The 16,130-nt window shown below is 43.1% G+C and overlaps 1 protein-coding gene across 1 annotated transcript in view; it reads left to right on the top strand.

Moving 5' to 3' along the window:
* Window positions 1–857: 857 nt before the first annotated feature.
* Window positions 858–16,130, top strand: part of LOC129189080 (uncharacterized) — a 66,340-nt gene continuing 51,067 nt past the window's right edge. Inside the window, exons 1-3 of the mRNA XM_054790393.1 lie at window positions 858–1,187; window positions 6,217–6,338; window positions 14,160–14,207. Coding sequence (XP_054646368.1) covers window positions 1,130–1,187; window positions 6,217–6,338; window positions 14,160–14,207 — 228 coding nt within the window. The 5' untranslated portion in view covers window positions 858–1,129. The remainder of the gene's footprint in view (window positions 1,188–6,216; window positions 6,339–14,159; window positions 14,208–16,130) is intronic.

Here is a 16,130-nt window from a genome sequence, read left to right as displayed (position 1 = left end):
CCAGCATACCCCCGTGACCCTAGTGAGGATAAGCGGCATAGAAAATCATTGGATGGATGTTCATATAGGGCTTAAAAAACGTATTCAAAAGGTCGTAAATAGGTTTTGCATGCTTTAACGCTGAAAATATTCCATTTATCAATAAGGAATCCTACTTTTCTACGGGAATTTTCTTATCACGGTCGAACAAATCAGATCTCACAATCGTTCGGCACTATTTTCTCTCCGTTGGTGTCATTGCGTAGCGCCGCGTAGCGCCCCACTTACCCATTGTGTTCCACAGTGTTTACATACACACAGATGTGTTTACATACACATCTCATCTGCTGTGGCACACATGCACAAGAATGGATAGGTGGCGCACTACGCAGTGATACCGACGGAGGGAATATAGCGCCGAGCGATTGTGAGGTCTGATTTTTTTGAGGAGGCATTTTTGTGATGCAAACGTATTACTCTCTTGAACGCATATTGTTGTGAGAAGCCAAACACTTGACTTAATTGTCCCGAGCAACTAACCGGAACTATGTTCCTCATCCCCGAAATCCGACCACAACTCGGCTCATGGGACGAAGTGGGGGGGTAAGTCACTGTTGATGCTCTACACTGCTGATGGGGATGTCATACAACTTCATGTGACAAACTCCAAACTATGCTTTTAAGCCAAATCACATCATTTAGGCTGTCCAGTGAATCATGGATGAGGTCAGGCTTCTTCAACTAAGCTGAAATGGAACAGAATCCATCGCCATGCTTCTTTTTCAAGCATCTGTTTCTCGTCCTCAGTCGCTAAGTTGTCTGCACACACAGCACACATCGTTGAAAAGTTCTCTGTTTTTTTCTCCCTTTTTTGTGCTGCTTCCTGTTCTGAGCCCTCCACCCCAGGAGGGCGTGTGATTGGCTACTCGTCTTGAGGGTACTTCCTCAAACAACAGCAGAGCGACGAGCTAGGAAGAAGCTTGTAGCTATCTTGTAAATCTCTCTGCTACTGGGTCCCGCTGGCCTCCCTTGACCCTACCGTCATGGTCGCACCGTCTCAGTGAGAGAGAACAAGGGAATGTGGACAGGAAGTAAAAGAGGAGGCTGATATCTAGAAGCGGACAGACGCGGGTTCAGCAGGTCACTAAGTATGGCCAGTGAGTACCAGTCAGTGTCCTCAGCAGAGTCGTGCAAAAGACTGTACGTGGGTATGTCTTTCATCTTTTCGCCATCCAAAGTGGACGCAACCTTTTAAAGACATTTTGTATAAAACGTTGCATGAAATGTGTCTTGCTTGATGATGTAGTTCTTGTGAAAGTGAAAGGTCACACGATGTCTATGGACCACTGCTCCCTTCCCCGCCCTTCCCCGTTGCAGCCAGATGGCCTCACTCGGGTTTGCAAAGTGATCTCAAAAGAGATTGTAGCGTCCCCCTCCCCCTTTCCTTTACACTGTGCAGGTGTGCGGCTGTCTATGATGTGGAACTTACAAGCCACTTGTGAGAGTGATGTCAAGTCTGCATCCTTGCAACACGTGTCACGGAAAATATCTCACAGGAGTAGCACGTTAAATAGCTTCAGGACATTTGAACAACAAACACTTGACGGAGTAAGGTGACTTTTCGACAATGCAGCAAATGTCAAATGGCATCTTACATAGTCATCACTCACAGTCGGAAGGCTAAGCAAATAATACAAAAAACAACTGAAGTCATGGGACTAGATGACCAGCGCTTTCTCTCATGTCCAAAGTCTCCTTAAAGAAAGCGTCTCATCCCCTCGAAGTTTCACAAGTGATATATGGTCTCTTGGAAAAGTAAGTCGAATGTTTTTGTCTGAATCAGGTCATTTTTATGGTTCCTTTTTTCAGAAATTCATTATTTAATTAATGACAATACAAGTGGTGTGTGGTATTCTGGTCACTAGGCGGCAGTAATGACACAAAACACTGAGACATTACCTTACATTACATTACCTTAACACTGCATGAAGTCATGATGTCAGCCATGGCATGTCCCACATGATAGTGTGGGACACCCCCTGTGTGGAAGCGGCAAGTTTTTGGCTTCTTAAGTTTAATAGAAATAAATTCAAGGCTACGTGGCTAGCTGGCTAGCTCGCAGCTGTCTCGAGTCCCTGCAGCATAAGAGTTGCAATGTGGTGTAAACAATGAATAGTGCACAGGTGACTGTAGGGGTGTTATTTCGTGTCTACTGGGCTCTAATAATGTTAAAAACTGTATTTAGAAAGTTAGAAACAGGTTTTCTATGCTCTAACTACAAAAATATTCCATTTATTAACAGTGAATCCTAGATTGGAAATTCATTTAACGCGGTCGGGTCTAGAACCAATTAACCGCTATAAATGAGGGACGGCTGTAGCCATTTTTAAAATTTATTATATCTAACTTTCCCCCCCGATACGGCACCCCTGGCCTACAGCACTCATCATAAATATACTGAACATTTTCCAGTTAATATATGTGATTGGTATCATTATTGGCCTATCTCACTCATGGATGAAACCCTGATTGGAGCATCCAGTAGATAGTTGGCAGAGCTCCATTTTAAGATGTGTAGCGAAGCCTGCTTTTGGAGAAAATGTTGCATGTATTTACAGGACGGGCTCATCTAGCTAGGGACGGGTCAAAGGTGGTATCGTGTCCATGTGGACAAAAAGAAGAGGAAAATATGACACTCACGATTCACATCTTATCTGCTTGTGGTAGCAGGCATGCTAATTTGGGTTTTATCCCAAAGCAAAACTTAATCTACCATCTTTAAAGGTCGACTATTAACAAACATGCCTTTTCCAGCCACTATATTAGATACACAATCTGTTGGGATCTAATGCAAAAATTCCGCCTCAACAAAGATAATACAGTAATGTGGAGTTCTGCCAGAGAGGCGTTCTTTGAACAACATGTTTAATTGTTCTACTTATTCAAATGGACAAGCATACCGAGACCTGTTTCTAATATTTTGGTTATCCAGTTTATAGTTGCAATCGCAATTTGTTTGTGCAAAGTTGTGAAACGCGAGTTGAAGAAAGTTGAAAGATTTATCATAAGTGCGTGGTCAGTAAGAAAAAATGCTTACACAGATTGTTGGCTTACTTGAAGGTATAAAAAAAAAACAGCCTCTGATTAAAAGATTCTTCATGGATTTTCACCTGCGGCAAAAGCGGTTCACCGAGAGGCCCAGAAGAGACGGCGGCTTCTGAGGCAGCACTTTGTCCGCCACTCAGGCGGCGTTGACATGACAGCCAGTGGTTATTATGGGATGGAACCAGCGAATGTGGCTTGGGGCTACTGTCCGATATCTTTGCTTCAAAGCCTCGTCCACCTGAGATGTTGTTGCCTTTAAATCAAACGTGCAGCACACGGCTCTCATCTGACAGCTACAACCTGACGTTCCTCGTGTTTCAAGTTTCAAGAGTTTCAAGTTTCAAGAGAGTTTTATTGTCATGTGCATAGTACAACAGCAGTTATACCATGCAATGAAAATCTTATTCTGTTCATTCTCCCAAGAAAAGAAAGAAAACAAATGAAAGAATAAGAACATAAGAAACATAAACACATAAACATATATACCAATAAATTAAGCAACAACAACAGACGAGACATTAATACAAGTAAATAATACAAATAAATAAATAAATAAAGTGCTATGAGTGTGTGCGTGTGTTGCGTGCGGCGTGTGCGAGTGCTTCGTTGAGGAGCCTGATGGCCTGTGGGTAAAAGCTGTTTGCCAGCCTTGTGGTCCTGGACTTCAAACTCCTGTAGCGTCTGCCTGACGGTAGGAGTGTGAATAATGAGTGTTGTGGATGTGTGCTGTCCTTGATGAGGTTGTGTGTTCTGCGTAGGACTCTAGATTTATAAATATCTTGCAGTGAGGGGAGGGCTGCCCCAACAATGTTCTGTGAGGTCTTGATCACCCGCTGGAGTGCCTTCCTATCACGTGTTGTACAGTTACCGTACCAAACAGTGATGGAGGCGGTAAGGACACTTTCGATAGTGCATCTGTAGAAGCAACTCAGGATTGTGGTGGACATGCCAAATTTCCTCAGTCTTCTCAGGAAGTACAGTCTCCTTTGGGACTTCTTCAGAATTTGTTGGGTGTTGTGAGACCAGGTGAGGTCCTCGCTGATGTGTGTGCCAAGGAACTTGAAGGTTTTCACCCTCTCCACCTCAGTCTCATCAATAAACAGGGGTCTATGCGGCTCCTTTTCCCTTGTTCTTGGGTCGATGATCATCTCTTTAGTCTTATCTGTATTGAGAAGGAGATTGTTATCACGACACCAAGCTATGAGGTCCGCCACCTCTCTTCTGTATGATGTTTCAACACCACCAGTGATCAGTCCGATGACTGTAGTGTCATCTGCAAATTTAATGATGCTGGTGTTGTTCTGGGAGGCCACGCAATCGTAGGTGAAGAGCGTGTAGAGGAGTGGACTCAACACACACCCCTGTGGGGTCCCAGTGCTCACAATTCTTGAGCTGGATGTGCGGTTGTGGACTCTGACTGACTGGGGCCTGCCTGTGAGAAAGTTAAACACCCAGTTACAGAGGGAGGGAGACAGGCCAAGTGTGAGGAGCTTATTTGTGAGTTTGTGGGGGCAGACTGTATTAAAAGCAGAGCTATAGTCTATAAATAGCATTCTGACGTATGTGTCCTGGCCCTGTAGGTGAGAAAGGGCTGTGTGGATGGCAGTGTTGACTGCATCATCCGTGGACCGGTTCTGGCGATATGCAAACTGTAGAGGGTCCACGGTTGCCGCCGGGATGCTCTTTTTGATGTGGGTCATGACTATCCTTTCAAAGCACTTCATAACAATAGGAGTGAGTGCTATAGGGCGATAGTCATTCAAGCAGGTCACGTTGCTCTTCTTGGGTACGGGCACTATGGTGGTGGACTTAAAGCAGGTCGGTACAGATGCTTGTGCAAGCGACAGGTTAAATATGTCAGCAAGCACATCAGCTAGCTCTGATGAGCAAACCCGAAGTGCACGTCCTGAGATGTTGTCTGGCCCTGCTGCTTTTCGTGGGTTTGTTTTGTTCAGAACCCTGCGCACATCAGCTGATGTCACCATGAGAGGTGAGTCCTGTGTGCTCCCCAGGTTCAGCCACCCTCTCTGCTCATCAGGAGTTTGGGTGTCAAAGCGGGCATAGAACTCATTCAACTCATCAGGAAGTGTGGTTTGGCTGGACGTGGCTACGCTACTCTGCTGTCGATAGTCTGTGATGTGCTGGAGCCCCGCCCACACGCGCCGAGGGTCTGAGGTGGAATAGTAGCCCTCCAGCTTCTGTCTGTACTGTCTTTTGGCCTCTCGTATGGACCTCCTCAGGTCATATCTGGCCTTTTTGTAGTCATCAGCGGTGCCCATGACAAATGCAGTCGAACGAGCACGTAGCTTAGCCCTTACATCACAGTTCATCCACTGTTTTTGGTTAGGGTATTTTCTGTAATACTTGGTGGTGGTAACAGTCTCTATGCATGTGCTAATGTAGCCAGTAACAGCGGAAGCATATTCATCCAAATCAACAGTACAATCTTCCCTCCCCGCTGCAGTTTTAAACACATCCCAGTTTGTGCAGCCAAAGCAGTCCTGAAGTACTTGATCAGTTTCTTCATTCCATACTTTAACTGCTGTACGTACAGGGGGAGCTTTTTTAAGAAGTTGTCTGTATGTTGGATAAAGGAATATAGAGATGTGGTCAGCCTTTCCAAAGTGGGGTCTTGGAACAGCCTTCAAAGCACCTTTCATGTTGCTGTAGACTTGGTCCAGGATGTTATTTTCCCTTGTGGGAAAGCTCACATGCTGGTAATATTTGGGGAGGACAGTCCTGAGGTTACAGTGGTTGAAATCGCCAGATATAATAAATACAGCGTCCGGGTGTTTGGTCTCGTGTTTATCAATGATGTCATGCAGGAGGCCTAGTGCATTAGCAGTGTTAGCTCGTGGTGGGATGTAAACAGCAGTTAAATACACAGCGCTAAACTCACGAGGCAAATAAAAAGGTCTGCATTTCACCATCAGCAGCTCAATGTCCTGCGAGCAGTGCTTTTCCATCGTCTGTACGTCTGTGCACCACCGTTTGTTTACGTACGTGTTAGCGGGCTGAGTAAAACCAGCACACCGTCTCAGTCAAAATGATACGGTTCTTTCTGCGACACGGGAAACTCATCCCTGTCAATCATGTTAATATATGACAATGACTTGTGCTCTTGCGTTTCAGAGCTCTCCGAGTGTTTCATATGCAGGGATGTCCAAGTGCAGGCCGGCGACCCGCTGAGGACTTTCTGCGACTGCAAGAACTTACTTGCCCACCATGTTTGCATTTCCACATGGATCCAGCGGGTGAGAGGCAACACGTGAGGGAACCCCAAGCCTTTCCAGTATACTTCATGATCACTTTCTCCTTATGTCTCTGGACAAAATCACCAGTAAATGTGCACGCAATGCCCAGCTTTGGTTTCGGTTATGTCGACAACCGCCTGTAGTTGACTGACGCCGGTTCCGTTGTATTTTCATTACAAATCATGGAATTTTAAGAGGCTAATGGTAAAACAAGAATCTATGTTAACTTTGCTAACCAATGAGGAGGCGTGCACTCCTCATACAGAAGAGCGATACGTGCTTTCTTGAAAGACCGGGAAAAGTCACGAGACGCTGGCTGCTTTTTTTAAAAACAGGATGGAGGTCTGAATATGCATTAAATAATGTAAAGTGCCAAAGTAGCAAACACTGATATTTCCTGCTACGTCTTCTTATTCTCTGGCTGTCATGGTAAGAAGTAGATTTACTATCTTTTAGATTTACCATCTAGCGTACGGAGTTGGAAGGTCAAGCTACATTCACAGGCAGTCCCATTATAATGTGTTTATGAGGTCGTGCCAAATCTATTTGTGGTGGGCCGTCACAAAAAATGTATGTATGTTCTGATAAAATATGCATTTACCTTATGATAAATGCTCATTCATCGCAATTAACTGCCCAGCTGTGATAAGTGAATTCCGCAAAGTAGGAATCCTTATTTATAAATGGAATATTTTCATAGTTAGAGCATAGAAAATATGCTGATGACCTTCTAAATACTGTTTTTAACATTATTACAGCCCTGTTGGCATTAAATAACACCCCTATAGTCACCTTTATACTCATATTACCCAATATAGTAGACATAATAAAAGAAAATAAGTCATAAACAAGACTCATGCTGTGTGTTGTTGTATATGTGTTCAGGTGCTGGGGGAGCTGAGTGGAGGGCAGACAGGAAGTGGCATTGGGGTTTCAGAATTAGAGTTTTAGCTCGGTGTGGGTTACGGCCGCAACAGTAGCCCGTGTTAGGGATTATTGAGCCAATTGTGACGTAATTCAAACCTGCAATAAAAGCCTGTTGTTCCGGCCATCAAGTCTGGTGCTTGTGCAATGCATCTTCTGGGTGCCTTAGCTATTTGTATTTCAATTAATTGACCCATTTTATGCTTGAAAATAAGTAATTTGCTTAAATATGTCTATTTTTAGTAATACAGTAAGGGGCTGTTTTCAAACACGAAACAACATTATCCATGAATTATTATTTTTTGAAAAACTGTGATAGCGTGAACCCGCAAAATATGAAGTGCAAAGTGGTGAGGGATGCTCCGTGGGTGATTTAGGCACAAATACGTAAAAAAAAATTTAAATATGCACATTTTTCGCTAATAACAGGCTGTATTTAACCACAAAACAGCCGAAACAGCATAATTTATTAATTCATATATTTTTGAAAAACCGTGACTGAAGCCACGAAATTTGAAGCACAAAGCGGCGATGGATTCCATCTGTGCTTCAGACACCGAAACCCTTGATGTTTACAATATCAACGATTATTATTGTTTGCATTCATTGTGGGTCAACTGAAGGCAAAATGTTCTGATGCTCGACAACGTTCCTCTGCTCCTCCCAGCTGTCAGAGAGGAGCGTTACTTCCATTAAGAGCACATCTTGCCACTATACAATCACACACACACACACGCACACACACACACACATGCTAAAGTGTGAGCACGGACACAGCCAGACTACTTTACAGCAAAGAGCTTTTAGCTAGCGAGCCTCTTTGGCCTTTTCAACGGCGCACAAATCACCAATTGACCTGTCACTTTGCCTCTGCACGTGTGGAAAGTGCCACTTAACGGCCTTTCGTGACGACACAAACTGTAGGAGGACGGTACTTGGCAGGCAGAAAAAGACAAATTCTCAGTTTGACAAAGACAAGGCAATGTTGCGTCTCGACGGTGGACAATCCAAAGACAACACAAACACACAAACACACACACACACACACATACACACAAGTCGGCGTGCTGGCAGCAGAGGACTATGTGAATAATTATCATGTGCACTGAGGCGAGCCATACGCTTTCTTTTTTTAGACCCACTCATTTGTGCAGGTTCCCAAAGACAAATAGCATGAGCAAAAACTAATTAGTAACCAGGAACTAGTTAGAAGCTGCCCTTTGAAAAACATGTCCTCAGGCAGGATTTAAATATAGGGACACAGTCAGTGCACCGAGGAGATCCCGGCCTCCAGGCGCTGCAGCACTTTGACCCCTGACCCTCATTACGTGGGAGCACATTCCTAGAGGGGTCCATGCCCCCCCCCGGCGGAAAGTGCAAGGGCGCGGGAGGAGCGCATGTGTCGGGGCGCACCAGCCCAGTCGGGCCTGATGCGTCACCTCTGGCACTCCGGATCTCCATGTGGGCCTGGAGGTGACACGGCAAGGACGCCGTGTTGATTCCTCTGCTGACCCGCCACATTAAGAGCTTTATTCTATATACACGACTTGCCCACAGTATGGTCGCACTGTGAATTTTGTGGCTTCACTCGATCATGTTTAAAAAAAAAATATATTAATAAATGAATAATGCTTTTTTGTGTTTGAATACGGCCTATCATTGGTCAAAAATATGCATATGTAAGTACATTTTATGCATTTTTTGCCTAAATTAAGCATTTTCTAGCATAAAATTGGCTGAATTAACTTCAATACAAATACTAACGCAATCGAGTGGTTAGCATGTTGGCCACACTGTCAGGAGATCGGGAAGACGTGGGTTCAAATCTCCACTTGGGCATCTCTGTGTGGAGTTTGCATGTTCTCTCAGTTTCCATGAACATGCATGTTAGTTTAATGGGCGACTGTAAATTTGAGTGTGTTTGTCTATAGGCTCCAGCATTCCCCCGCGACCCTAATGAGGATAAGCGGCATAGAAAATAATGGATGGACCAATGTAAGGCATTCAGAAGACGCATTCAAAGATGTGATGATATGTAGCATTCTACACTGGTCACTAGGTGTCAGTAATGTTACTGTAATGTTCGGTGAGACACACAAGCGTCAGACAACAACAGGCTTTTATTGCACAATAATCATTAACACGTACTACTATTGCTCGAAAACTAAAACTCTGAACCCACGCAGTCACTTCCTGTCCAACATATATTGATTAAAAGGAGTGTAAAGGTGACTGTGGGGGTGTTATTTCATTTTTAGAGGGCTGTAATAACATTAAAAAAACATACTTAGAGGGTCATAAAAAGGTTTTTTATGCTTTACCTACAAAAATATTCCATTTCTAAATAACGAATCCTACTTTGTGGAAATTCACTTATCATAAAAAGCGGGATTACTGTATCTGTACAATAGGAGGTTAACTTCTATGAAAATATGGAATGTTAAAATGTGACTTCAAACGTTGCCTGGGCTGTTGATAAAAGGGAAATGAAATAAGAGCAGCATATATCACGGTGTTTAAACTGCCGCACCATGTCGCTCTCTGCAAAAGGCACAGATAAGAATAAAGCATAACCGGGTGTTGATTAGCTGATTAGCTAATTAGCTATGGCAGCAGCAGCAGCAGAGTCATAATGATGTGCAAACAGGAATAGAAGCTTTGTGAAAGCTTGCTTTAGCTAACATGTCTACTGTATACTCATTTCTTACTTCGTATCCTGGACAGACTAACCAGTTGCAGACATCTTTCACAGAAAGTGAACAAAACAACAAAAACACAACAAAAAAATCTGTATCTACATCTATGAATGCATGTTGATGCTCCCTGATGGCTTGCTAATTCTCATCCCAGCAAATGGACTTGCTTCACATTCATTAGCCGACACGCAATCAGGCCACAGGGCCAGGGGCAATGGCCCTCTTTATAAAATCACATTGCCTAATAGTGGCCTTCTTTAATTATACGCCATTAGCATCCAGCTAGACGCCACGCATGGGAGCCGCGCGTTTGAGTCTCTCTGGTTGTCGTTTGCCTCTTTGGTCGGTGGTTGGCAGGTTAGAAACAGAAAAGGTGTCAAAGAAACTTCTGTGATTGACGATAAGGGAAGTTGATGGCCGTGTTTGTTTCTTTTAGAGTCAGACATATAGATGAATAGTATCTAGAAAACATGAACAAATCCAGACTAGCAATCTACCAGATGAACATTCTCAAGGCATCACAAGCCACTACCTGTTCACCCTGACTCACATAAACATTATAATGGGACTGTCTGTCAATGTAGCCTGTCCTTCCAACTCCGTACAGTAGATGGCATCGTAGCTCCGCTTCTCAACACACCTCACACACACCTGGTTTGCCGGAGAATAAGAAGAGGTAGAAGGACGGACCAGTGTTGCCAAGTTAGCAACTTTGTCATGACTATCCAGACCCCTCTACATCCTCTGTTTCAAAAAAGTAATGAACAGCAACTCTAGCAACTTGTTAGAGTTTTGGAAACTCTAACAAGGCAGCACATATCACTCTTCTCAACAAACAGCGGGTGCTGCTGCGAAACCCTCCCTCATCTAAAGGCACCCACAGGCGTCTCCGTCCTGCTTGTGAAAGAAAAAAAAACACACAAAAAGAAGTGACAGAAGAAAGTTGATTTGTATGTTTTAACATATTTATTATGCTTTTCATGTTTTTTGCTCACATTTAGTCCCCCACAGCATCCATAAAAAATTACATGCACATGCATCGATGTGTCATAAAAATATTTTTAAATATATATTTTAAATTACATTTTTTTAAATGAAGTTATACACAAAATATATGGGGGATGGACTTTGCTCCACTCTGGCGTTGCCAGCAGTGAGAGGCGACGGGCAGGGGTGGCAATTCTTGTTGCACCCCGGCTTGTGGCCTGCATGTTGGAGTTTAACCTGGTGAACGAGAGGGTAGTTTCCCTCCGCCTTCGAGTGGGGGGACGGGTCCTGACTGTTGTTTGCGCTTATGCACCAAACAGCGGTTCAGAATACCCTCCCTTTTTGGAGTCTCTAGAGGAAGTATTGGAGAGTGCTCCCTCAGGCGATTCCCTTGTTCTGCTGGGGGACTTCAACTCACGTTGGCAGCGACAGTGACACCTGGAGAGGCGTGATTGGGAGGAACGCAAAATAAATAAAAAAATAATAAAATTAATGTGTGACCTAAAGTTTATTTTGGTAAATTTTTATTGCATTTGACATAAAAAATACTGCTTTTTTTATAATTGAAACTATACACAAAAATATGACTTAAAGTTAACATTTTATTTGGCAAATGTATTGTTAATGTTCTAAAATTCATCAATATGACATAAAAAATATTTCTTAAATACAGTAGACGCCCCTACAACGTAAATAATCCATTCCGAGAACCTTTATGTTATAGGGAAAGGCTACTTGAGACGTCATCTGTACTTCTGTGAAGAAGGTGTCGGACGTTTCGCTCCTCATCCGAAGAGCTTCGTCAGCGAACTAACAAGTGCTGGTAGCCTAGGCCTTAAATACAGTAAGAGTGGGCTTAATTGGTGTGCCAACGCCCTCCTCCTATTGGTTCCTTACACTAAGACTGTTATAGGGTTTATGTTATAGGGATTTTATGTTATATGAAGTGTAAAATACATGTAAATAGCCTAATCCGTTCGAAAATCTTCCCAAACTCACCCCTTTGGCACTTCAAAATATTCAAAGTCCACCAAATATTGTGGGAAAATATAAGAAAACGTTAGCATAAACATAGTAGAGTAACATTCCAATATAAAATAAGGTAATACATAAGATTACTGTAAATGAATAAAACTGAAAAACAAAACAACAAAAACAACAAAAACAACACGAGATGTCTTAATCAGGAGCACAAGTGGAGGCAGGAGTAGCAGGAGCAGGAGGAGGAGGAGAATTAGCCTGAGTCGAAACGCCCATGATTACGGTAATTTTACGTTACGTTAACACAAAGAAAAGTAAAAACATGAAGAAGAGATTTCAAAGCGTGCAAACTAGTTTAAGGGCGAATAAGATGAGGAAGGGAGGTTGAAGGGAGAAGCCTGTCTCTCACACAAAGTCACGTACGCACTGTATAAGTCAGCCAATGAGAGTGTAGGTGGTGCCCCGATAATCAGCCAATGAGAGCGTGAAGCGTCAGAAGGCGTCACCAAGTGTACTCTGTTAGTCATGGAAAATTTTTCCCTCTCTCTGTCGTGCGAGCTATTCAAATCGAATTTCTGAACTTGCACCGACTTGACGCTTTACGTTATATGGATTTTCTTCCGTAATACGATGCAAAAACTTTACATAAATTCTTTACGTTCAGTGGAATTTACGTAAAAGGAGGTTTACGTTATGTGAGGTACTACTGTATATATTTTAAATTACATTTAAAAATAACATCTAATTTTGGCATATTAATTGCTCATGTCTTAAAACTGTATCAATGTGACACAATTGAAAAAATATATATATACAAAATTAAAATAAAACAAATTAAAGTTATACACAAATACATGACTTAAACTCAACATTTTATTTTGCAAACTGTCAACATATTTTTTTTAGGTTTTAAATTTGTATCAATTGACAAAAAAAAAAAAAATTTAAATATATATTTTGAATTAAATTACATCCATTTTCTATGCCGCTTATCCTCACTAGGATCACGGGTATGCTGGAGCCTATCCCAGCTGACATATAGACAAACAAGCATTCACACTCACATTCATACCTATGGACAATTTAGAGTCGCCAATTAACCTCACCTGCATGTTTTTGGGACTGTGGGAGGAAACTGAAAATATAACGCAAAGGGAGAACATGCAAACGCCACACAGAGATGCTCAACGTAGATTCAAAGATCCTCACGATCTCCTGACTGTGTGGCCAACATGCTAACCACTAGGTCACCGTGCGACCTTGAATTCAATTAAGAAAGAAAATTGATGTTATATACAAAAATGTGATTTAATGTGAACATTTTACTTTGGAATACTGGCCTATGCCATGCCTATGCTAGTTGGACTTAGCAACTATGCTACATCACCTAGTAGATACAGTATGAATGTTAAAGGGATAGTTTATATTTTTTGACATGAGGTTGTATGACATCCCCATCAGCATTGTAGTCCAATAACAGAGACTTACCCCCCACTTGGTCTCCTAAGTCCAGTTCTGGTCATGTGATGAAGAACTTAGTTTTGCTTAGTTGCTTGGGACAGTTAAGTAAAGGGTTTCGCTTCTCAAAACAATATGGGTTCAAAAGAGTGACACATTTGCATCACAAAAATGCCTTCTCAAAAAAAAAAAAAAAATCAGACTTCATCAAACGCTTGGCGTCATATCTGTCTCCCGCCGTATTCCTGCGCACTGTCGCCTGTGCGTTCATGTGTATGTGACGAAGACGCTTGCATCTACTTCCATGACGGAGCACCGTGGCCATCTTGTTTACGTATGTGTTCCGTAGCGAAAGAAGATGCGAGTGTCTTCGTCACATTCACAGGAACGCACAGGCGACAGTGCGCAGGGATACGTGCGTACGTGCGCATTTTTGAGAAGGCAAATGTATTACGCTTTTGAACGCATATTGTTTTGAGAAGCCAAACACTTTCCTTAATTGTTCCCAGCAACTAAACGGAACTACATTCTTCATCACAGAAATCTGACCAGAACTGGACTTAGGAGACCAAGTGGAGGGTAAGTCGCTGTTATTGGACTACAATGCTGATGGGGATGTCATACAACCTCATGTCAAAAAATACAAACTATCCCTTTCAAGTCATTCAAATGAATAGATGATGATGCATCACTAAAACATCTTTAACATGTGTTTAGAGAGAACATTTGAGCTTGTAGAGGGTATTTTACAAACTTCAAATGTGTTTCCTTGCAGGGTGGGGGCAGTGAAGACAGGCTACACTGCGTAGTGTGCAAAGCCAAGGTATGTTTTTGTTTTGTAGTAAAACTAAAAGTGTCAGTTGGCATTTAAACAAACAGCATTCAAGTCATTAAACGGCGTGCATGTGTCATGAAGCAGATATCACCAGAGCCTATGCCTGATGCTAATGAGCATCATCAGGTCTTTGTTTTGCTCGGCGGTTGAGCCTTTTATTCCTTATATTACGGCAGCACAACGCTGAAGAAACCGCCCCGCGTTTGGTGAGGCGGACAAGCGGGGTAATGACAAACTCGCCATTCGCTTCATGCACCCGAGTTAATCGCGCTTTGCCGCCGCCGCTGTGCGTCCCTCATGCTAATGTCCCCGTCGGCACGTTGTGTTTGTGCGTTTATTTGGCAGGCTGATGTGGCGCCACAGATGGGCCCGCGCGGCGGACAGGGCGCTTTGCCGAGCCTCCCCGCTGATGTGTTGGATGTATTCATGCCGGTGCGGCGGGTCAGAGCGCCACGAGCTGGCGGAGGCCCGGTGTTTTATTCAGGGGAAGTGCTCGCTGTGTGTATGCATGGAGCTGACACCAAATGTCACAGTGTCTGCGCCAGGTGATTTTAAACATGATCCACGCTAATGGAAGCTAAATGAAACATTTGGTATGGTGGGAGGTGTCCGGTGATTGTTGTTGATTCATCTTGGAATCTGACACCGCTTGTGGTCAAAGAGCAGCTGGCTGATGATTGTTTTGTTTTTTTTTCCTTTAACTTTCTTTCAGCACCTTCAAAAAGCCTTCCATGAATCATTTACCCTTATTATTGACACATATGCTACTTTGCAGACATATTTAAGTGATATTCTAGCAATGCTATAAAGATCTTCTAAAGGTGTAATGGTACGCGCTGCTGCATTCTGGTGCAGACGCCGTGGGTTTGATTCCCAGCCAGGGCCCCAACACCCCGGCCATTGGAGATGTCCAGGCTGCGTGGCATAAAGCCAACTCACTCATGCAAGCCACAAAATAAATAAATAAAGAATAATGATCTGATATAACTAGATCACTCAGTTGAGCGCAGAGTCCTCCACCAAGGCCGTAGTGCTACCAGAAGTGATTGTGTACGTTTAGTTAAGACAAAGCTTCTCAAACAGTGGGACGGGCCCCCTTGGGGTGTGAGAGGCAAGCAGGACTTTCAATATCAGTGCAGACCCGCCAACATGTACAGTATGAATTTGTCATACTCAGCATGCAATTTGACTCTTGAATACGCTTGTATGCTTCACTGCTCTCCATTTTGATGCATTTCGCTGGTATCAGGTTTGAGTTCAGTCTGTACAGATAAATAGATATTAGCAGTTTCTCAATAGTGTTTCAAATCAGGGTGGGGGGAGTGCGAAACCATTTCTGTCTGTCAGTGGGGGCATGACAGAAAATAACTGAGAACCACTGAATTAAGGACACCTAAAGGATCAAACTACAAGACGTGTCGACGCCTGCTGCTAAGCTTTTCGATGACTGGATGGACAGTCATTGATAAACCACGCAATAACTGTCGTATTTCAGTCTGCCATGTTTTCTTGAACACTCTTGCTGGCCACAATAAAAGGCCACTCCAAAAAGTGCAGTTTAACTCTTTTAATGCCAAATTTTAGAATTTTACTTTTATGCGTGAGAGGCAAAAAGAGGTGATGATGCAACTGCACACTAATAAATGTCACTTTTAAGCCATAAAAACGTCCATACGGTGGCAGAAGTGCATTTGATAAGCGCTCGGCATGTGAATTGCAACGGAAAAAACATACATGACAGCAAGGAGGAAGTTGAAGAACGTGGAGGAGTGTAGCGTGCAGAAGGTTACACATCGTAGGGAAATTTGGGTAGGTTGGAGCTTAATTGGTTCCAGACCCGACTGTGATAAGTGAATTTTCGCCAAGTAGGATTACTTATTTATAAATGGAATATAGTTAGAGCGGAGAAAA

The sequence above is a fragment of the Dunckerocampus dactyliophorus genome, chromosome 10, assembly GCF_027744805.1.
Source record: "Dunckerocampus dactyliophorus isolate RoL2022-P2 chromosome 10, RoL_Ddac_1.1, whole genome shotgun sequence".
Taxonomy (NCBI): Eukaryota; Metazoa; Chordata; class Actinopteri; order Syngnathiformes; family Syngnathidae; genus Dunckerocampus; species Dunckerocampus dactyliophorus.
Note: the sequence above shows the minus strand (reverse complement) of the source record. Positions and strands in the feature narration are given on the sequence as shown.